Source organism: Xyrauchen texanus, chromosome 21 (genome assembly GCF_025860055.1).
Source record: "Xyrauchen texanus isolate HMW12.3.18 chromosome 21, RBS_HiC_50CHRs, whole genome shotgun sequence".
Lineage (NCBI taxonomy): Eukaryota > Metazoa > Chordata > Actinopteri > Cypriniformes > Catostomidae > Xyrauchen > Xyrauchen texanus.
In genome coordinates, this window is record NC_068296.1 from 14,928,522 (window position 1) to 14,950,135 (window position 21,614).

The 21,614-nt window shown below is 37.6% G+C and overlaps 1 protein-coding gene across 3 annotated transcripts in view; it reads left to right on the forward strand.

Moving 5' to 3' along the window:
• Positions 1 to 21,614, forward strand: part of lekr1 (leucine, glutamate and lysine rich 1) — a 142,689-nt gene that overhangs the window by 9,530 nt on the left and 111,545 nt on the right. For 2 of the 3 annotated variants that reach the window (XM_052151876.1, XM_052151875.1), the window contains exon 3: positions 836 to 1,050. In XM_052151876.1, coding sequence (XP_052007836.1) covers positions 836 to 1,050 — 215 coding nt within the window. Of the gene's footprint in view, positions 1 to 835; positions 1,051 to 17,973; positions 18,041 to 21,614 lie in introns of those variants that run through there. The other variant, XM_052151877.1, reaches the window with a different exon arrangement.

A 21,614-nucleotide genomic window follows, 5' to 3' on the forward strand; every position in this document is an offset into this window, starting at 1 on the left:
ATAAGTCTGCAACATTGTGTTGCTGTAGTGGGCTTTGGTGTGGTATTTACGCTCTGACAGGCCTCTTTCACTCTGGGGTGGAGTACCCTGGCTTGGTTGTTTGCCATTCTCAGAAGGCCATTATAAAGCAGCCATTGGATTCATTGAAGTGAGACACAACTGTGTGCACATCTGACACATAAGATACCATAAAGAACTAATAAATGCAATCACTGTATCTACAATAGTCTTCCTGGCAGAGTGCCTGCCAGTTCAATGTATCTTTGTGTGTTTCCGAGCAGTAGGCCGAAGTAACTACCAAAATAAACCTACGGTAATCTACGCTTCAGTGCTTTCTATACCTTATTTTCAGATTTGTACAAATGACACGTTTGTGCTGTAGAAATGACACTTTTGAGATAGGTTGTTTTTCTTCCTTGCATTCGCTGTCTGAGTCTGTCAAGCTTCAATAAGGACAAAAAAAAAAAAAAAAAGGAACCATAAAGTATCATACAAGTGGTCCATGTGACCACTAATGACCACTATATGATAGCTTTGTGTGAGGAACACTTTAATGATATTAATGAAGCATAAAAGCCTCAGTCCCCATTAATTGTTATCACATGGAACAAATGACCAATACAATTCTACAAAATCTCTCCTGTGTTTCATGGAAGAAAGGCAGTCATGCGGATTTGGAATGACTTGAGAGTGAGTAAATATTGAAAGAATGTCAAACTCCCTTTATTTAGATTTGTATAAATTTTTAATTGACTCTTGTAAAGAGTGAATTAATAAACTCAACTAAAGCATGTGTAACTGTGTGCGTGTGTGTGTGTGTGTGTGTGTGTTTCAGATGGATCGCTCCGAGAAGGCCTGTCGTTACTGTGGTGTAAGTTATTTGATCCTGCATGAGTTCCAGTGTCTACAGAAGCGTCTGCAGGAAGTGGAAAAAGAGCTGGAGAAGGAGAGAGGCAGTGTGGAGAGAGAGAGAACAGTGAGAGAGGAGCTCCAGCAAGCCAATTCTCATCTGGAGAAGCTGAAAGCAACTATACTTCAACAGGCGGAAATGTGAGTCTCAGTCGCACTTCCACTCCAGTGCACATCTGATCAGTCTTAAACAGGGTGTATTTGTTTACTTTTTAGTCAAAAAGTAATGTAATAATGCATACAATTTTAAACACTTATAATGAGATTACAGTTACTGACTTTCAATTAAAGTAATTACTTTTAAGTACATTACATGCGCTAAAGAAATCTTTATAATACATTTAAAATATGAATTCATACATAGGTCAGGTAGCGTTTCTGTGACAGCTGAAGGGTGCGTAACAATGAATGAGGAGGAAAGACATTTTGAAATCTTTTTAAACATTTCTCGGGAAAGTAATTTCGAAAGTAACTTAAAAGTAAAATAATTAGTAATCTGATTACATTTTTTAGAGTGTATAATTGAAATTAATCTTACCCAAATTGATCTTAAAGGAGACCTATTATGCCCCTTTTTACAAGATGTAATACAAGTCTCAGGTGTCCCCAGAATATGTCTGTAAAGTTTCAGCTCAAAATACCCCACGGATAATTTATTATACCATTGTAAAGCAGTGAATGGAAAGGAGGAGGCCAGAACCGGCTTGACGATATAAATAAAAGTTTTAATGATAATATTAAAAGACAAACACACACACATGATGGACATGTCCGTAAACTATCTCTCTCTCATCGCACCACCGTCTGTCATCAGCCTTTATCCCTCTCGGAGGCTTAATTAGCCTGATAAGGGACCGGGTGTGTATGATCACGACCCGGCTCCGCCCTGCCACAACCATGTTATGAATGCCTATTTTGTGAGGAATCAAAAACACACTGATTTCATGTGTGTCTCTTTTAAATGCATATAAGCTTCTGCTCTCTGCCCCCTTTCTGGAAGAGGCCTGTGCCTTTACAGATCATGCTTCGGTTACTACAGCAACAACAAATCAGAACCAATATGACTGACAGTGTAAATACCAGAGTTCAGGCAGGGCTTGACTGGGAAGAGAAATTGGCCTGGGATTTTACATAGCAATTGGCCCAAATGTTGAGGGGACGAGGCCTGCTCAAAAGTGACGTCACTTTAGAGCGGAAGCGGGAGTGTTCGCTGTACTTTTCTGCATATCGCGGCACCGTATTGTGGTCCGTTATGCATAACGCAGCTGCTCATTTTAGCTTATTGTGGCCCATTTGGCAGCCGACCCACCAGCCTCCCGATGGCCAGTCCACCCCTGATCGCCCCCAAAGTGCGTCGGCCCACCGGGAAAATGCCCTGAATGCCAGATTACCAGTCCAACTTGTCCACTGCATCTTCAGTGGCTCTGATGCCGGGAGTACATGAAGACACTTCTGTCAACTTTTACAGCCAACAACAGAACACGTATGACGCTTACAAAGCTGAGACATTATTTTTCTCACTGTATCTGCTCCAGCATGGAACAAGGCATTTCATGTAGGCGAGGCCTGCTCAAAAGTGACATCACTTTAGAGCAGAAATGAAAACCATTCATTTTGACACACTGTTTTTGATTAATAGAAATATAAGCAAGAGGAGTGGATAGACTTTTAATATTGTAGGGTGGTTGTAAACACATACTGCTGACTCACATTTATATACAAACACCATGTAAAAGTGAAATTTGCATAACAGGTCCCCTTTAACATAAAATACATCAGAATGCTTGGTTGTATCTCACACAATATCAACTTTTGACAATCTTTTACCTCTGCTAAATGGTTTAGGTCAGCGTGAGTTTTAAAATTAGGCTTCATGTTTTTCAGTCAAAGTTTGTCCAAGGTTTTGCTTTTTGTCATAAGTTTTGTTTTATTTACTTGTTAGTGCACGCTCAGGAAAACAACTCTGTTAAAGCCAAAGTATACTTCAGTTTTCCTAATCTCACACATCAATGTCTCTACTTCACAGTGCATGAGATATAATGACACAGAAAAACTAAACATATGGTTCTGCTTTTTGTTTCTGATTTTACTTGGTGGATTATCATCGTTAGCAACATGGCAGCAAATCTTGCACGAACACTAAAAAAAATCTAAAAATTTAGTTTATCTTGTCACCCTGCAGTAAACAATCAAAGAGAGATTTTATGGAAAAGAGAAAGACTACCCCCACTGAAATGTATTTAAAGGGGTCATATAATGGTACATGCACTTTTTCAAGTTCATTGTACTGAAAAGTGTGTTGGCTGTGCCTGTACACAACCATCCTATTATGATAAAAATCCATCCAGTGTTTTTGTTTTAATCTCCTTATATATTTTCCCCTGCCTCAAATCGAGCCGTTCGACCGTGTGACGTCACATGGTCGGACGCCCCTCCCAGGATTGTTGATTGACAGCAGTGTTTCAACACAGACCCGCCCTCGCTCGTGAGCGAGCTGTCAATCATAGTCCGTCATCATTGTTGATACACTGGAGCAGAACGGCGCCTAAGCGATTGTGGTGTTCTGTTCTTCGGTGTAATAACGAACACAGCAGTCATTTTGATGATCCTAAATCTGAACCGCTGAAGACGCAGTGGCTGAGTTTTGTTTACGATGGGAATATTCCCCACGAGCAACGTCAATGCGTTCATGTTTGCGCGAATCATTTTTCATCAGACTGCTTTATAAACGAGGGTCAGTATAAAGCTGGTTTTGCTAAGAAGCTGCTGCTGAAAAAAGATTCGGTACCAACTATTTATTTTCCCTCTGCACCTCCAGAAGAAGTAAGTGTAACGTTTTATTAACCTTTATATTAATCTTTGCAAATCGCTTGCACGCTTCACAATGAATGTGGCTATTGTTTACACTTAGGGTACATTACGGCATGTTTTCCATAACGTTACGACGTTCTAAATATAATTCTTAATCCCACGTTTATAATGAACAACGCGTTATGGTTATTGTTATTAAAAACTGTGTACGCAGGTGTTACAGTTAACATGGTAACACTAAGTTACACCTGGTTTACTTGTATGTTACTGATTAAGAAGTAATGTCAAAAAAACAGTTATACGGAGAATAACTCCAGAACGGAGGGGCGGGGTGACCAAAGCTCATTATCATTTAAAGTCATATGCTCTGAAACGGCGTGCTGAAAACAGAGCTGTTTTTGAGCAGGTAAAATTAGTGTTTTCTTAAAATACTAATGAGAATTTTTAATAAAAGTATATTACAAAGTTTTCATTTAGACCCTAAAGATTCATATTAACTTGTACAAAAATGGCATTATATGACCCCTTTAAAAACTATTTAAAACTATTTTCCATTGGGGTAAAAAAATAAACTTGTTTTCCATCTAAATTAAGTTTATTTTTCGTATCCCATTGGCAAATATTTGTTTCTGGTTTTAAGCATAAACCTCACTACATTTTGTTAGATTTCACTGAAAACAATGCTTAATATCTTAATAATGTCTTTTAGCTTCTCAAGTAACTGTATCTTGTTCTAAAGATGCTAAGATACAAAAAAAAGTTTTTCAGTGTGTATGCCAGAATGGAGTAAATATGATTTTGTTGAGTTACTGCTGTGAAGACAAAATATAAAAATGACCCATTATAGAAGATCTTACAACCAGTACATAACATACATTTAATGTGCCACTCACTTTACAAAAGCATGTATGGCTGTCTACAATTTGGATCCACTTGTCATCCTACCTGGTTAAATTAGTTAGGGAGTCAGGTCATGACAAACGTTATAATATCAACATACCGGTCATTTGGTTCACAAGCATATATGTGAATGCGGTCACTCGGTGAGTTTCCATCTAACTATTATAATGTGCATTAGAAATCCTGCATGGAAACTATTGATACGTGAATAAACTTTCTAAATTCTCTTAAAATTTAATGCGCTAGGAGGAGTTGTATTTTTTAAGCATTTTGCATTGGTTCAAATGCACATTTAGGTGATGGAAGGGGTTTATTCGAAAAATTATGACGTGTTTTGACCATTCGTGCATGTGTTATGAGTGTGCTATTGCTTGATGTGACTAGCCCACCGAGCCCACCTAGGTCCAACCTTGGCACACAATACTTTGAACATAGCGCTTGTCATTCGGAAGCGTTAATCCCACAACTGGTCGATAAAGTGAGTTCTCACTATCAGCCAGGGAGAGTGGGCTCTCCCAGGTTTGCGGAGACTTGCAGTGTGTGGGCATCGCAGCTATTTCAGCCCACTTTATATCAGATATTACACAAATACTTGCTCCAATCTTGAAAATAAAACTGTCCCCAAAGCAGGGAGAGGTCATTCAGCTGCTCCATCGTGATAATGCGCATTACATAGTGGATGGAAACGCACAACAATTCGTATTTTATTAAGTCAAATTTTTAGAAATGCACTTAGAAAAAGTAAAACATTTTGGATGGAAACCCAGCGTTGAGTGTTTGTGATTACATGTGTATGTGTATGTGTGATTGATTTGTGTATTTCTGGTTGTGTAGTTGTGATTGTTTCCTCAAGCCCTGCAGGTGTTGATCAGATCAGGTCATTGAACTCCTCAGCTCTGGCATCCCCTGTGAGTCACTATAAGAGAGACGTGCATGCGTATGTCCTCTCTACCAGCTGACGTGAATGCCAGGCATAATTATACCACCGCAGCAATCAAAAATAAACCTCTCAAAACCTACGCCTCCTCAGCTTAGCACAGACTGACATTCAGAAACGAGAAGAGAAGTATGTGATTGTGGATCCTATTCCAATGCTCTCGCCTACTGCGGCTGATAATAATAGCAGGTTGTGTCGTCCGTGTAAGCTCACGAGCGAAATGAGACAGCACAGCAGTCGTGCTTCTAGATCGGCCTCCACCAATTAATTCATAGCTAGCACATTCCAGACCTAACACGATGGAACAGTATGCATATATTCGTGTGTTTGGCTTATGTGTTTGTGCACTCATGAGAAAGACAGATTAAAGCAGGGTGGATATGGCAAGCATAGAGCCTCCATATCACTAGACCAAACTGGAAAGGTTTTGTGTCTTTAATTCCCTATTGGTGCCCAAAATCTGAAAAGTGTGGCCTTCGGGCTGTATACGGCAGTAGGAAGGCACCAAGGCACATCCGAATCAAATAGTATTTCACATCCTGTCTTCTGAGGTGCCAGCTGGTCACTTTTTAAAGGAAGCATAGATCTAGCTTTTGATGGCTTTGATATCCCAAAATCCTGCTTTTGAGGTTCGCTGGTTGGTTTAAAGAATAAACTTGGCATCTATTGGAACGGGTAAAAGCAATAATTCGTTTATAAATGTCCCCTTTTTACTATTTGTCAATGTTTGACGCCATTTTTAGCAAGAAATAAGCATCGTAGTTTCAAAATATTTGCTTGGTTTTGTCTAAAGCGCACCAGAAATAGTTTAACATCATTAGACGTGAGGTTATGGTGCCTTGGAAGGCTGTCCAAAACCAGCGTACTTACGAGGTGCATATGCAAATCACTACCTGTGAAGCCTTTAGTCGCTTTCACACATTTCCAGTAAATTAACTGCAATTATTAGTTTATAGGCCGTTTGTGTGAATGCGACATGTTTGTAAATACTGGCTAATTTAGCTCTGGCTATTTCCTTGAATGAGAGTAACATTACCTGAAAAGTTCAGTTTTGATGATATGTTTGAACAGTCGTAAGATTAGCCTAATGGTTTGGGCACATATGAGGTCAGGATGTGCTTACGTAGGACAGAGATGATTCAGTCACTGTGGAGTCAAAAATTTGTGCCACTCACCACCAACTCGTGTTGCGGTCACCGTTTGTCCACCCAAGACATTTACCATGTAATTATTTTGTATATAAACATGAACAACACAGACTCTTTGACTGCTGCCATGTATCGTGCTACTTTTAAAAGAGGTGGTGTCAAGTAACAACTCTGAAAGTGAGAAGCATTTCTGTCATTCAGCTGTTGCCTCTGTCATGTGTTGTGCATTCTGATATGCTATTCTGCTCACTACAATTGTACAGAGTGGTTATCTGAGTTACCATAGCCTTTCTGTCTGCTCGAACCAGTCTGGCCATTCCACATTGACCTCTCTTATCAATAAGGTGTTTCCATCCACAGAACTGCCAGTTAATCTATGTTTTTTGTTTTTGGCACCATTCTGAGTAAACTCTAGAGACTGTTGTGCGTGAAGCTACTCAAACAATCCTGTCTGGCACCAACAATCATACCATGGTCTAAATTACTGAGATACATTTTTTTCCCCATTCTGTTGGTTGATGTGAACATTAACTGAAGCTCCTGACCCAAATTGCATGTTTTTTGTAATGTAACACGTGATTAATCATGATTGATTGTGATTAATCACAGAAAACTGTAAGATATATTAGTTGTGTTTGTTTTAATCAATTCACAGCCCTATTCATTACTTGTCCCTATATAGCTAATCACATGAATAAGTAGGTGTACAGGTGTACCTAATAAAGTGCTAAGTGAGTGTATAGGCTAATTAATTAGTAGGACGTGACAGTTGTAAATGCGGCACTTACCTATAGGCTACATGATGAGGGGGACAATACAAAACGCTTTAAAACCAGCAGACTTTGTCTTCTAAGTTTTCAGTATGATATCCACTAATGCTGCATGACTGATGGAATTAAGACTGAAATTGTAATATGGCTTTGAGTGATTACTAAACCTTAAAAGCCTGTGTTTTAAACTGCAAAAATAGGAGTGCAAAAGATGCTTAGAAGTTCAAAACAACCTTTTTTGCATATCAATCATCTGCGTTTTAAACGGCAAAAACAGCTAAATTTCTTTTTTAGAACTTTTCTAAAATCAATATTCATATATAGTCATCATATATCTTGACATCTTGTATGCATCTTTCACTGTGGCTCTCTTTAAAAATGTAGCCTCTCATGTGTTCAACAGATCCAATGTTTAGTGGAATTTATTTTTGTTAGAACTATGAAAAAGGTTTTGTACCTCTTTGTTAATTTTGTAAACATCCCCAAGTAAAATAGTCTGATTTACAAAATAAGCTAAATTGCCAAATATAGTTATCTGAGTATTTCACAATCTGCTCAGTTACTGGGATTTTCACGCACAACCATTTCTAGGGTTTACAAAGAATGGTGTGAAAAGGGAAAAACATCCAGTATGCGGCAGTCCTGTGGGCGAAATTGCCTTGTTGATGCTAGAGGTCAGAGGAGAATGGGCCGACTGATTCAAGCTGATAGAAGAGCAACTTTGCCTGAAATAACCACTCGTTACAACCGAGGTGTGCAGCAAAGCATTTGTGAAGCCACAACACGCACAACCTTGAGGCGGATGGGCTACAACAGCAGAAGACCCCACCGGGTACCACTCATCTCCACTACAAATAGGAAAAAGAGACTACAATTTGCAAGAGCTCACCAAAATTGGACAGTTGAAGACTGGAAAAATGTTGCCTGGTCTGATTAGTCTCGATTTCTGTTGAGACATTCAGATGGTAGAGTCAGAATTTGGTGTAAACAGAATGAGAACATGGATCCATCATGCCTTGTTACCACTGTGCAGGCTGGTGGTGGTGGTGTAATGGTGTGGGGGATGTTTTCTTGGCACACTTTAGGCCCCTTAGTGCCAATTGGGCATCGTTTAAATGCCACGGCCTACCTGAGCATTGTTTCTGACCATGTCCATCCCTTTATGGCCACCATGTACCCATCCTCTGATGGCTACTTCCAGCAGGATAATGCACCATGTCACAAAGCTCGAATCATTTCAAATTGGTTTCTTGAACATGACAATGAGTTCACTGTACTAAAATGGCCCCCACAGTCACCAGATCTCAACCCAATAGAGCATCTTTTGGATGTGGTAGAACGGGAGCTTCGTGCCCTGGATGTGCATCCCACAAATCTCCTATACATTCAACATTTCTAAAGAATGCTTTCAGCACCTTGTTGAATCAATGCCACGTAGAATTAAGGCAGTTCTGAAGGCGAAAGGGGGTCAAACACAGTATTAGTATGGTGTTCCTCATAATCCTTTAGGTGAGTGTATATCAACCCAGGAAAGAAAACTGCTCATCAATTGATTTCACAGGGTCTCAAAATCAGGCATCACTGTGAAAAAGAAAAAATGGGTCACAGCTTAATATGCCAGTGTCATTTCTTTTTGAGAAAACAACAAATGAGCTCCAAGCCTAGTTTAGACTTTTGATTTGACTCAGACAGTTTAGCGACCTGCTAGTGAACCCTTTGATGTGACTCAAAGCAAGACAGATCACTAGAGAAAGAGGAAGAGGCAGATGTGAGATTGCAGAAAGTGGGTCATGGGAGAGAGGGCATGTGGGAGATGAAGATAGTTTAGTGGGTAACAACATCCGTGACAGAGGCGTGGGAATGGCACATACAAAGTGAAGAACGGAAAGATGGCTCTCAGAATTCTAAAGTAGATTTGCGATTTTTTTTAAACTAAACTAAATATTTTTTATACATATTTTATTTTAACCAGACCACTAGCAGCATTAAACAAAATTACAGAAACAATGACTGCCTTTCTATCATTGGTTAATCAAAATGGCTGGGAGTTGCTATATTGGCTGCGAACAGTCATGTGCTTTAAAAGTTTGATTCTAGTCGGAATACCACAATAGTTTGTCATATAAACTCTTTGGTCCAACTGAAATTGTACCAGTTCGATTTTTTTATAGTCAGACTAACAGGTCTAGATCATTCGACTCCGTCCAACATGTACATGTTAATCGTACCACAGTTGGCCTCTGTGATGTGGGTGTGCTCTGAAAGACATCATGCATATTCATCATCCCTGCAAATCTTCGATTACTTGCATCAGGTATACTTGGACAGACAGATGAAAACTAGCTCAATTACACAAAAACCCATTGTAGCTCAATAATATGTAAACCTACTGTGTGGATTACATATCGCTTACTTGTAGTTGCCTCTGCATATGAAGCTGGGAGAGGAGAAAGTCATTTATATTAAAAAAAAAAATAAATAAAAAAATATATATATATATTTTATTTATGGTGCGTGTGTGTTGTTTGCATAAATGTAATGTACATAGCTTTTTAGTTGTTAGGTCTGTTTATGCATACAGTAAGTGACATAGTGAGCCTTTGAGACCAGAAAAACATGCATTGAAATTCATGTGTACGCATGCTTTATTTTTGTGTGTATGTGTGCATGTGTGGCTTTGTCAATTATATAGATTTATCAGGCTGACATTACTGTACTGGTTTGGTGGTTTTTCACTTCCTCATAGTGTATCAATTAACTGTAGAGAACTTGCTATCTCTCCATTTGCCTTGCACGCATGTTTACCTACATTCTATATAAGTGCTGTGAATGTAGTTGTGCCTCTATGAGGTAACATTTGGGTTAATATATATGTGTGTGTGTGTGTGTGTGTGTTTGCATGTCTGCATATGATTTAATGTGTGTCACCGCCTCTGTAAAATGCAGATGTGCAACATCCAAGCACAAAAACACGCTATTTGCCTGTGGTTGGCACAGGACGTGGGAGAGGACAGTATATAGATGCTCTCTGTATTCTCTGCATGCTTTCCTGACACCACAAACACACATACAGACAAATACACATATTTACACACTCTCATGAGGATTTGAAATGTAATGAAAACTAAAATGTTCAGTGTGAAACACACAAAAATCAAGTTCTTATTGAAATGCAACTCTCTCCTTGTGATACAAAGGTGTGAACATGCTAAATGCAGTCATGCTTTATTTATATGTTAATGAATGTTTGTGAAGACTATCTGTGTAAGAGGATGGGGGGGTATGATCTCTGACAGCTTCAGTTAGTTTGAGGTATGTATGTGGAAAGGACTGTGCTATGCTTAGCTTTGTTCTCACCTTGACTAATGTTATTGACAGGCCAGCTGTGCACTGTGTTTGTCCTAAAATATGAAGATATGTGAGTTTTTTTTATTTTGTTTTATTATAATTTATTATTACTATAAACTGTGTTTGAAATTGGTCACTGTTTAGAATTCTGTAAGCAGGTTTTAAATGTTTTAAACCATAGGTCTGTTACTCGCTGCCTACTGCTTATAAGCAGCTGCCTTGCAAGGCAGCATCATCCTAACAATCATGGACCCTCAAAAGTTACTGATTTGGAATGATCTAATGTACATAGGCAACAACTCCACAAGCTCCACAAACAGTGCTCCGCACAGGAGACTCAACATGCAGTTGACTTCAGTAGAGTTTGATGTTAGCATGTTGCTAAGCTAATGATGCAATACTAAAATGTGCATAAAAATACACAATGTAAATAAATACTACATAACATTATAAGTAAATGCAAGCTTGCTCATTAAAACTCATGTAATATATAATCATTATTTTGTCAATAAATTTCCTTTTTGCTGTGTGTTTGTGTCCAGTGGTATGCACAACTCCTCACACGATGCACAAAGCAAATGATGGTAAACCTCTAGCCTTTTTTTCTTTGCTCTCCTTTTTGCGACATTGAACATTTCTTTACTGTTCTAAAAAAAGTCTTAAAAACTGGAATATGTGATCATCCTCCATACCACACTCAATCCATAATTTTCCTCTCACACCATCACCAAAGTATTTGTTACATACATTCAAGCACGACAGTGAAAAAAGAAAAACGTAACCTTGCCAACTGGCCCAGATCGGCACAAAACGGCTCAGTTTCGCAACGAGAACTGTTCAGCCCAATAGTGAAAAAGGGGCTTATATTTCCTTAAAATCCTGTCTCCGTAGGCAGCTCACTAGGCTTTGGAACAGAGTGACATGTGATGCCAGTTTTGTATGTGGTCGCTGTGCCAGCAAGTGGTGGAGCAGTTCCTATTTTCTGTCTGTGTGAGTTCAGATGGAGGTCATACAATGGCTTCTTTCATTATTAATAAGTGGTTCCCCGCTGCATCAATGAGTTTGTATGTGTGTGTGTGACTTTGTGTGATGTGTATGACCCCCTGGATCTCCCAGCAGGTCTTAAATCAGACACCATCAGTGCATCATTATTCTAGCTCTAAACAATGTTAAACCACCCCACCCATGAGTCCATGACATGCCCACAGGTCATCAATTTCCATGTCCTATTCACATGTAACGGGCATGTGATTGAGAGGGTCAAAGGGTCATGATGCATCACTCTTAAAAATAAAGGTTTCAAAACATTTTTTACAGCCTGATGTCATAGGGGAACCTTTTTAAGTTATACAAAGAACTTTTTATTCTCTGATTCTTTATAAAACTATCTTTGTGTTGGTTCAATAACCTAGAAACAAACATGCTGGTCTGACGGACCTATAACGTGACATCAAGAATTATCTGAATCTCCAAAGAACCATATAGTAACTCAAGTATGGTTGTTGATAGGGCAGCACTATATTGAGGATATTCAATAAATTGTTGAATAATGCAATATGTAATGCAATAATCCATGAAGTCATCATCAGAGCATGCAGAACATCGAAACCCCCACTGCCCAAATGTACTGTGAAGTTTGTGCTTTCAAATAATTTCAGTTTTATCACAAAATTCTTGTTTTTTAATTATCTTTATTTAGTTGCCCATTCAAACTAAGTGGGGCTCAAAGAGGGTATGTTGAAAGATACAGTACAACTCACTGAAATGTGTCATCTTTCATGTAATCTGCCAATCTGTTTAAGTTGAAACGACAATGGAGAAAATTGTTGTTGATAAGGTTTTATTCTGCTTCTCGGGTGCTGCAAAATAACCATTAAATAACTATTATTTTAAGACTAGAATGGGAATGGTTTGATGCATGAAAAGTAATAAGATGTGGGTTTACAGAATAGAAAAAGGGAAAAAGATGTCCGCACTGATATTAAAGCTCTAAAATGTTAATTGGGAAAATAAAAAGAAATATTGCAAAATCTTCATCAGGCAGAAATCCTCCACATGAAACAAACCCCAGCTATATAGGGACAGTTAACGACTAGGCCTGTGAATTGATTAAAACATTTGAACCAATGAATCTTTGATTAATCAAAATCAAATGGTACAAAAAACAAACAAAAATATAATAAATATATTTACTTTATGCTTTGTCTCAAATAACTTGCAAGAAATTTGTTAGTCATATTTTATTTTAATGATTTAAATATGTTAAAATATATATATATCTACAAATTGTACATAGGGTTTATTAGACATTTTTACAGGTATAAATCTTTCACACAAGTATACAGTATATATACACTCCATAAAATGAATGGACAGGCTGTAATTAAAAGTTGGGCAGAATCTTCTGCCATTTTCCCATGGACTTTTTTAAGGGTCAAATTGACAGATTCAATTAATATTAAGCGTTTAAAATCTCAAAATGTATTATTTTCTCTGACTTCCATTCAGTCTCTGTTGAGCACACACTGGATTTCACTTTTGACACTGGTTCAGATGACAGTGATTGAGCATTTTTGTGCAACGTGCAAAGACAGATTAGCTTGCCCAAATATCTCCCACACCTGGCTCACCACTTGCTGGCGAAGTCTCCATCTCCACACAGAACATCTGCTCCATGTTTATTATGCCTGGGACATGCATTTCACGTCATGTTTAAACATGCACTGCTCCACACAATCAGGTTCTGTACTAGAATGTGGAGTCGAGTCAAGCGTGTACATCCTGAAAATGTATATATGCCAATATTAGCCATAGAATGTAGGAAAAACATTAGTGAAATTAATAAATGGATCCTTCAAGTTTGTCTAGGACTCTGGACTGACAGGTTTTAAAAGGGAATCATGGACAAATGTAAATTAGACACTTTGGACTGTTGTGTGTGGCATTGTTCATGATTTTCAGAAAGAAGGCTCTGAATCACAAGTAGAGTGATTAGAGATTTGAATCAGACCTGTGTCATGCTCTGTGCCTGCCACTTTAACACCGCACTGCCCTAAACATTTTCCTTTGATGGGATATGTTTTAGCCTATAAGCCAAAAATGCTAAACAAAATTTATAAATGAAAAACAAGGATAAATATCCTTAGGTGTTTTATTTGTCATTATGAACATTATAATTGCTACGTTACAGTTACATTGTGAAGGCGAAATCCCTCAAGTAAACTGCAAAAAGACCAGTCTCTACAACACAGTAGACATAATGTTTAATTTTACTCTTAAAGAAATGAGAGCCATCCATTGTAAAAATATTTGGGTTGGAGCAAGTCACATGGGTCGGACATGAATGGCAAACTCTGTGCACTTTTGCTAGTTTTACATTTTCTATGTGTCATAAACTGTTGAAATTCGATACATTCTGTTTCATAAATGTTCTATGAAGACAAGTGAAAGAATTCAAAAACCTTGGGCTCTGAAGACATTAAGACACTTACATGCTCAAGCTAATACCCCAAACAGGGCTACAGACCAGGGACTCAATTTGGACGATGCAGCAGGAAAAATTATATGGCAACTGTCCAGCATGTCGGAGATGCTGCCGAAGGTCTTGGAGGATCGTGTTGTAATACGTTGATCGATTACAGCCATGGAGTCGAAATTCTCTGAGTTGGTTACAAGAATCGGGGACATTGAGATACAGATTGATTATCTGTAGTCTTCGGAGAGGGAATTAGCTGAGAACCCTTTAGCGACCAAACTACACTTGAAACGTGTTTTGTAAAAATTGGAAGATCTAGAGAATCGTTGCCAGCAAATCAATGTCCGAATTATTGGATTTCCTGAGAACAAAGAAGGTCAAGATATGGTGAAATTCCTAGACGAGCTCTTCCCAAGTCTGCTTAACATAACAGGCCATAAGCTGGAAATCGAACAAGCTCACAGAGTGCCGGCTCGGAGATGTGCTGAGGGAGACAGGCCCCAATCAATTCTCGCCAAATTTCTGAGATCATCTGATAAATATCTTGTTACGTGAGGTGAGGAGTAAAGGAAGGCTTCCTTAGAAGAACCACTGCATTTTCTTGTTCCCAGACTTTGCAAATCGACAAGAGAGAAACGTGATTGATTCAAGGAATGCAAGAAACTCTTACATCAACAGAAGATCGCTTTTTGCACTGATGTTCCTGGCCAAACTGAGAATAGATACTAAGGATGGCCGCAGAAAGCATTGTCCTTCATAAAACATTGGCGTGAGTAAGCCATGGTATGATTTTCACGTTGCTTCCAAGAGAAATTGACTCACTGATCATTCACTTGACTGTCTGAGTAAGCTGGGCACTTTTTTTGTTTCTTTTTGTGTTGGTTCTGCCTTGCCACTGGAGTTTGTTTTGTGAAATAACACTCCTTCGGGACAGTTGTGGATGAATCTGCTCGTTATTTGTGCTTATGCCTCCTATTGGATGGAGTTTTTTTGGGGGGAATATATTTTTGCAGGACATTGGAAAGATTAGGTCATCTAATGAACTTATGAATTAGCCGCTCACTGAACATTCATTTGACAGCCTGAGGAAACTTTTTTTTTAAATGTATATATATTTATTTATTTTTGTGTGTGTGTTGGTTCCGCTAGAGGCTGGAGCTTGTTTTGGGGAGGAACACACCCTCAGTGTATGTGGATGAATCTACACATTCTTTGTGTAGATTCAAAGAATTTTTTTTGTATATTTTGTCTCAAAAAATTTGTATAGAAACACTGGACTTGAGCAATCCAACGGCAACGTTTTTGTGTGGGTTCTCATAAGCGTACATAAACTGTTTATGTTAGTTTGGTTCAGGGGGAAGTTCGGGGTTTGACTGTTTTTGACTAATATTGGAATGTGGTCTTTATAATCTTGTTTTTGATACACAATCTATTTTTTCTAATATGTCATTGTCAAATGTTAATATGAGTGGATTGTCTCTCCATGTGGATTGTGAATGGGTTGGGGCACCCCATTAAAAGGTTATTTATTTTCTTAAACATAAGAAATATGATATTGTGTTTCTTCAAGAAACGCATCTTTCCCTGCAAGAAGCTGAACAATTTGTATTGGATATGGGGTGGACATGTTTTCTTCAGTATTGGCTCAAGTAAGAGCAGGGGAGTCATTACATTGATAAGAAACTACTTATTCTAGCATAGTTTTTTTTTTCTTGCCCTGGAACCATTAGCAGCCGCTATAAGAAGGGAAAAAGATTTTCTGTCGGTGGTGGCAGGAGGTATGGCACATATGCTTTTGCTTTATGCAGAAGATATTTTATTATTTGTTTCTGACCCTACTAGATCTATGCCTTGCCTCCACATAATTATTAATTCCTTTTCTAAATTTTCTAGATAATAATTGGTAAATGGAGAACAAACTTGTTTGATTATGTTAGGAATTGAGAACTACACAACTGTAACCAACCACAGTCAGGGTAAATGTGTGTATGCAGGTTCAGTGCTTCACGTTATCACTTTTTAGGAGCACTTCAGACCCTGAACAGATGAGACACGGCCATTTAACACATGATTCATGGAGAATAATAGCAAACTTTTCATGTATTTTTTAAATTTTTCTAAATTTATTTTAAGGTTCACTTTTCATCATCGATTACTCATTTGTTTAATAAGAGCTGATACCATTGTAACAAGTGCTGTGAAAATATTTTTACGTCTGTCCACATTTTTCCTGACCAACCACCGGGCGGCGCCATTATGATTCTGGTCCCGTTCTCCATTAGAAACTACAAAACTAGTAAATACGAGCATTCCAGACAGAGAACAACAGCTAATTTACGTGTTAGTTTGGAGTAAAAATGAGTTCAGGCTCAACTTGTGCAGTTGTTGGCAGTCAAAACAACTCAAAGTAATTAATGATATCAACGTAACTAAGCTCAATTCATAGTTTCACTGTCAAAAGACGGTCACCGCGACTCAATAAAGTGTCCGCACTGTCGAACCACAAGCTTTTTTGACAATTTTTACAAATGTAATACACTAAACATCACATTATCTGCCATGAACAATACGTAATACCAGAAGTCCTGAATGCAAAAACATAGGCGTCTGTTATGAATCCACATTTAGGAAAACTGTATTAACTGCGCTCATCACCACAGCTAAGCATTTTGCAGAAATGCATTTGATTGAATAAGACACAATCAAATATGCTCACCTAAACTGTTCTGGATCATGTTTTGATCTAGCACAGTTTTGCGCAGAGAGAACTGATGTCATGATATGACACATACACACACTCTACACACATACACACACATTATTTCTGCATGCATTATTATAAGCTTAGTTAATTGTGTTGTTTTGTGTGGATGGGTAGTGGCATAGTTGCATAGTTCAGTATGGTGTCATGCATCATATCTGTCTTCATATGTTTTATAGTGACATGAAATATAATTGAGTCACAATTAAGGTGGTGACAGATATAGGAGATTGTGTGTATGTCTGTGTTGCAGTGAGTATTTGAGAGCCCGTTTCTTTGAATTCATATCTAAAAATATACAGTATTGTCCAAAAATCTGAGGCCTCGTGGAAAATTTGGAAATAAACAAATAGAAAATTTTAAAACAATGAAAGTTACCATAAAACAAAGAATAAATACTTTTTTTTTCTAGGTCACTAATCAAATGTAAGCAAATTTGCAACACTGACTATTTTTAACATTTGCTCTTTGTTAAAAGGTCAAATTTACTTGCATCCACTGAAGTACTAAAGATGCTCTGTAAAACATTCTCAAATGATGCTGGATAACATGGACCATCAGGTTTAGAACACCTTGTGGAGTCAATCTCAAGTGCATCTTCACTTCACAGACTTTTGGACCCCACTGTAAAATGTACATAAGGCACATGCTATAAAGCAACACAAAAGCACATATGGGTTGAATTACTAGAAATTCGAAAGAACAAACCTTTTGGGGAGATGATTACGTAACAATAATTCAGATAATTCATTGTCCTGGTGTTACTGCTAGCAACCAAGCAAACTGAAAGGCTGGCAATTATCCTGTTCTACTGTGGGTCTGAGTCAGCACAAATTATGCAAATGTAGCATTTTGTCCGTCTCAGAGGGGATATTCACAAGGGATATATTTTCAAATCAAAGGAACGTCATACAAAGCCAGCGACCTCACTGCCTCTCTGTTTCTGAGCAAATATATGCAAAACACATCTTAGTACATCAGGTACAGTAATTGCTGTTTTCTTTCTACTAAAGACTATCTTGTTTGTTTCGCTTTGCTATTTTTTTCTGTTATGTTGTGTTTCCATGTTTTATGGGGACTTTCCATAGACATAATGGTTTTTATACTGCACAAACTTTATATTTTATCCCCTACCCCTAAACCTAACCTTCACAGAAAACTTTCTGCATTTTTACATTTTCAAAAAACATAATTTAGTATGGTTTATAAGCTTTTTTTCTCATGGGACTGACAAAATGTCCCCACAAGGTCAAACATTTTGGGTTTTACTATCCTTATGGGGACATTTGATCACCACAAAGTGTTAAACAGACACACACACACACACACACACACACACACACACACACGCACACACACACACACCGTAGAGATGGATATGCAGGCTAAATTTTCCATACTTTCATCCCTCATCTTCTCAGGCTTATCAGCATGCACACACCTCAAACCTCAGGCCAAATATAAAACCTTGCTCACATGTTTGTGTCTTTATATGCTTTTTATGTGTCTCACTTGTGTAAGGAATTCTGAAACGTCAAGGAAAATGAGAAGGCCACTCATTTGGCTTCAGGCGCTGTGGGTAACACATTTACTCAACGGTTATGATGACAACAGCAGCACGAACAAAGGATTAAACTGCAAAAAATAAACATCAACAAAAGCCAGCGCTGCCGAGAGCAAACCTGCTCGAAGGCCTCTCTTTGTGGCTTTGAAATAAAGGAGAGTGTCATGATTGTGCATAGGATTTTTATATTTCAGATAGACCAGAGCTCATGTCGGTGAAGCTCTGAAATAACATCAAAGAGTCATATAACTTGAATGAATGAATGAATGAATGAGTGAGTGAGAGAGAGAGAGAGAATGAGTGAGTGAGAGTGAGTGAGAGAGAGAGAGAGAGAGAGAGAGAGAGAGAGAGAGAGAGAGAGAGAGAGGCTTTGTGTGTCACCTCTGTGTTTGTGTTCATCTTATCATGTTTTTGTTTTATGATGTTTGGTTACCATGACTGATGTCATAGTGATGATTATAATCAAGGAAATACTTAAAGAGTGAAGACAAGCTCTCTTTCTTTTTTATACAGACATTCACAGTTCTGTCTTTTTTGGATATCAGTACACTATTTGTGTGCTACTTCTACTCTTGTTTTCACATTACCACTTAATTTGCTCATTAGCTTCAAGTAAAAAAAATAAGATGGACGGAGCATTTTAGTGTAGTTAATCAGGATTATGTTTTTGTTTATCAAACTAAGGTCTATGCAATGATTAAAGCAACCCTGCTTTATATATCAAAAGGTTGGAAAAGTAATCCAGAATAGTCTCCATAGCTGTAAAACTCTTCTGGTTCTCGGTAACCTGCTTCTTTCAGTAAGACGGTAATTTAGAATCCGGCTCTTTGAGCTTCTCGACTGATCGGGAATGTGGCTGTGAGTCACATCTCTGTTCTTTCTTCATTATTCTAATGCTCCCCAGCTTCACGCTGCTGATCAAAAGCTCACACTGTTCAAGAAGCCTATAGGGCTGCCTAAATTTTTTAGTGTAAAGTTGCTTCTGTTAAGTCCATTTACATGCACAGCACTGCACTTATAACTACCAAAAATCTGTTTATTAAAAAAAACTAAACGTAAGTAGGCATACGTGCAAGCGGCGTAACACTTGTGCACACTGGATAAGCCAGTAAGAACGCCGACAAAGGTGTTTACATGCAATGTGAAATAGGGATAGTGTTGCTGGGCTGGATTTACCAAAAGCATTGAATGCCTAGGTAGATCATAGCATGCCAATGGCCTCTACGGCGAGCTTAAGCTTACGATGCTTTTGGGAAATGCAACCCTGGTCGGTTTATGCTTAAATGGTTAAACCATACACATCTTATTAACAGTGTTGGGTAAGTTACTTTAAAAAGGTAATTAATTACTAACTACTAATTAAATCTTCTACAGTGTAATTAGATTAGTGTACTAATTACTCTGTCTGAAATGTAATTGCATTACTTATTACTAATTACTTTCTAAAACCCTTATCAACCTCGACCAGATGAAAAATACAAGGATAGACATGAATCTGTACTTTCAATTCTTTAAAATAAATAATATAAAATCAAATAAATTATTCATGAACTGTTCAAAGAATTTAAGGGAGCTGCATTAAATTACAAAACGTAAATTTTAACATTAGACGTTAAAGTTTGATTTTAAATTCACTACTGTTTTAAATAGAATTGTTCTTTAGTCTATACAGTATTTAACACATTACATTAGAAGTAACTGTAATTAAATTACTGAAATTAAGAGTAATCCCTTACTTTATGTTGTTCAATGAAAAAGTAATTGAATTACAGTAATTAATTACTTAGTAATGCATTACACCCAACACTGCTTTTTAAATATATGTGGTGTACGTTTGTGTACATTATGTAAACACGCTTAATGGCTGGCAAGAAATGTGTTGGTAGAACAGGCAAACATTTGTCAGATGCTATCTTATTTCACTGGTCTTAAATTACTCCATTGTCTTTGTTTGTTAAACAATGACTCTTCAAATCTTTCTTAATTATGCTGTACTAATGCTGAACAAGCTATTATAAAAAATTGACTGTTGTCCAAGGCCGATTCCTATAGCTGTGCAGGTTTCACTATACGTGTTCTCTTTCTTCAACTCAAATCAATACTTCATGTAATTTATTTACGTATTTTTTGGAAAGCAGTCATGTAATAAGTGTAATAATGTATAATCAGATGGTATTCATAACAAAATAAACTCCTTCAAGGTAATACAAGTCTTGTCTGACTAATTAGAATTACATTGACATTAAGATATCCTAACATTTACATTCTTTGAGAATGTAATGACCTGCCCCAAATATTGTGTTTGTGTTCTATCTCCAGTCATATTCTATCATTATGTTTGTAGTAGTACAAAGTAACATTAAATATTTTGTCAATTTTGATGCTTTCCTATTCAAATTAATGTGTAGAATTTATTTTCAGTCATTTCTTTTGACATTTACATATTTGGCAGACATTTAATCCAAAGTGACTGACATTTTAACGTGCGTTCTGTTCTGTTCTGTACATTGTAATGTAAGTTTAGTTCTGTGCTTTAGCCGACTACACCACAACCACTCCTAGTATATTTTAATAAATTCAGCAGATTTACACAGATTTGTTTATGAAGAAAAGGTGAAAAGACTTCACAGACTATGTGTGGGTTTAGTCATTTGTAACTTAAACTCCATGAACTCACACTTCAAGGAATAGTTCACCCAAAGATGAAAATTCTCTCATCATTTACTCACACTTATGCCATATGTATGACTTTCTTTATTTTGCTGAACTCAAACGAAGATTTTGAGAAGAATATCTCAGCTCTGTAGGTCCAAACAATGCAAGTGATGTGAAGGCTCTAAACGCATATAAAAGCAGCATAAAAGTAATCCATTCGACTCCAGTGGTTAAATCTTCAGAGCCTTCAGAAGTTATGTGATAGGTGTGGATGACAAACAGATCAATATTTCAGTCCTTTTTTACTTTATTCTCCTCCCTGCCCAGAAGGTGACA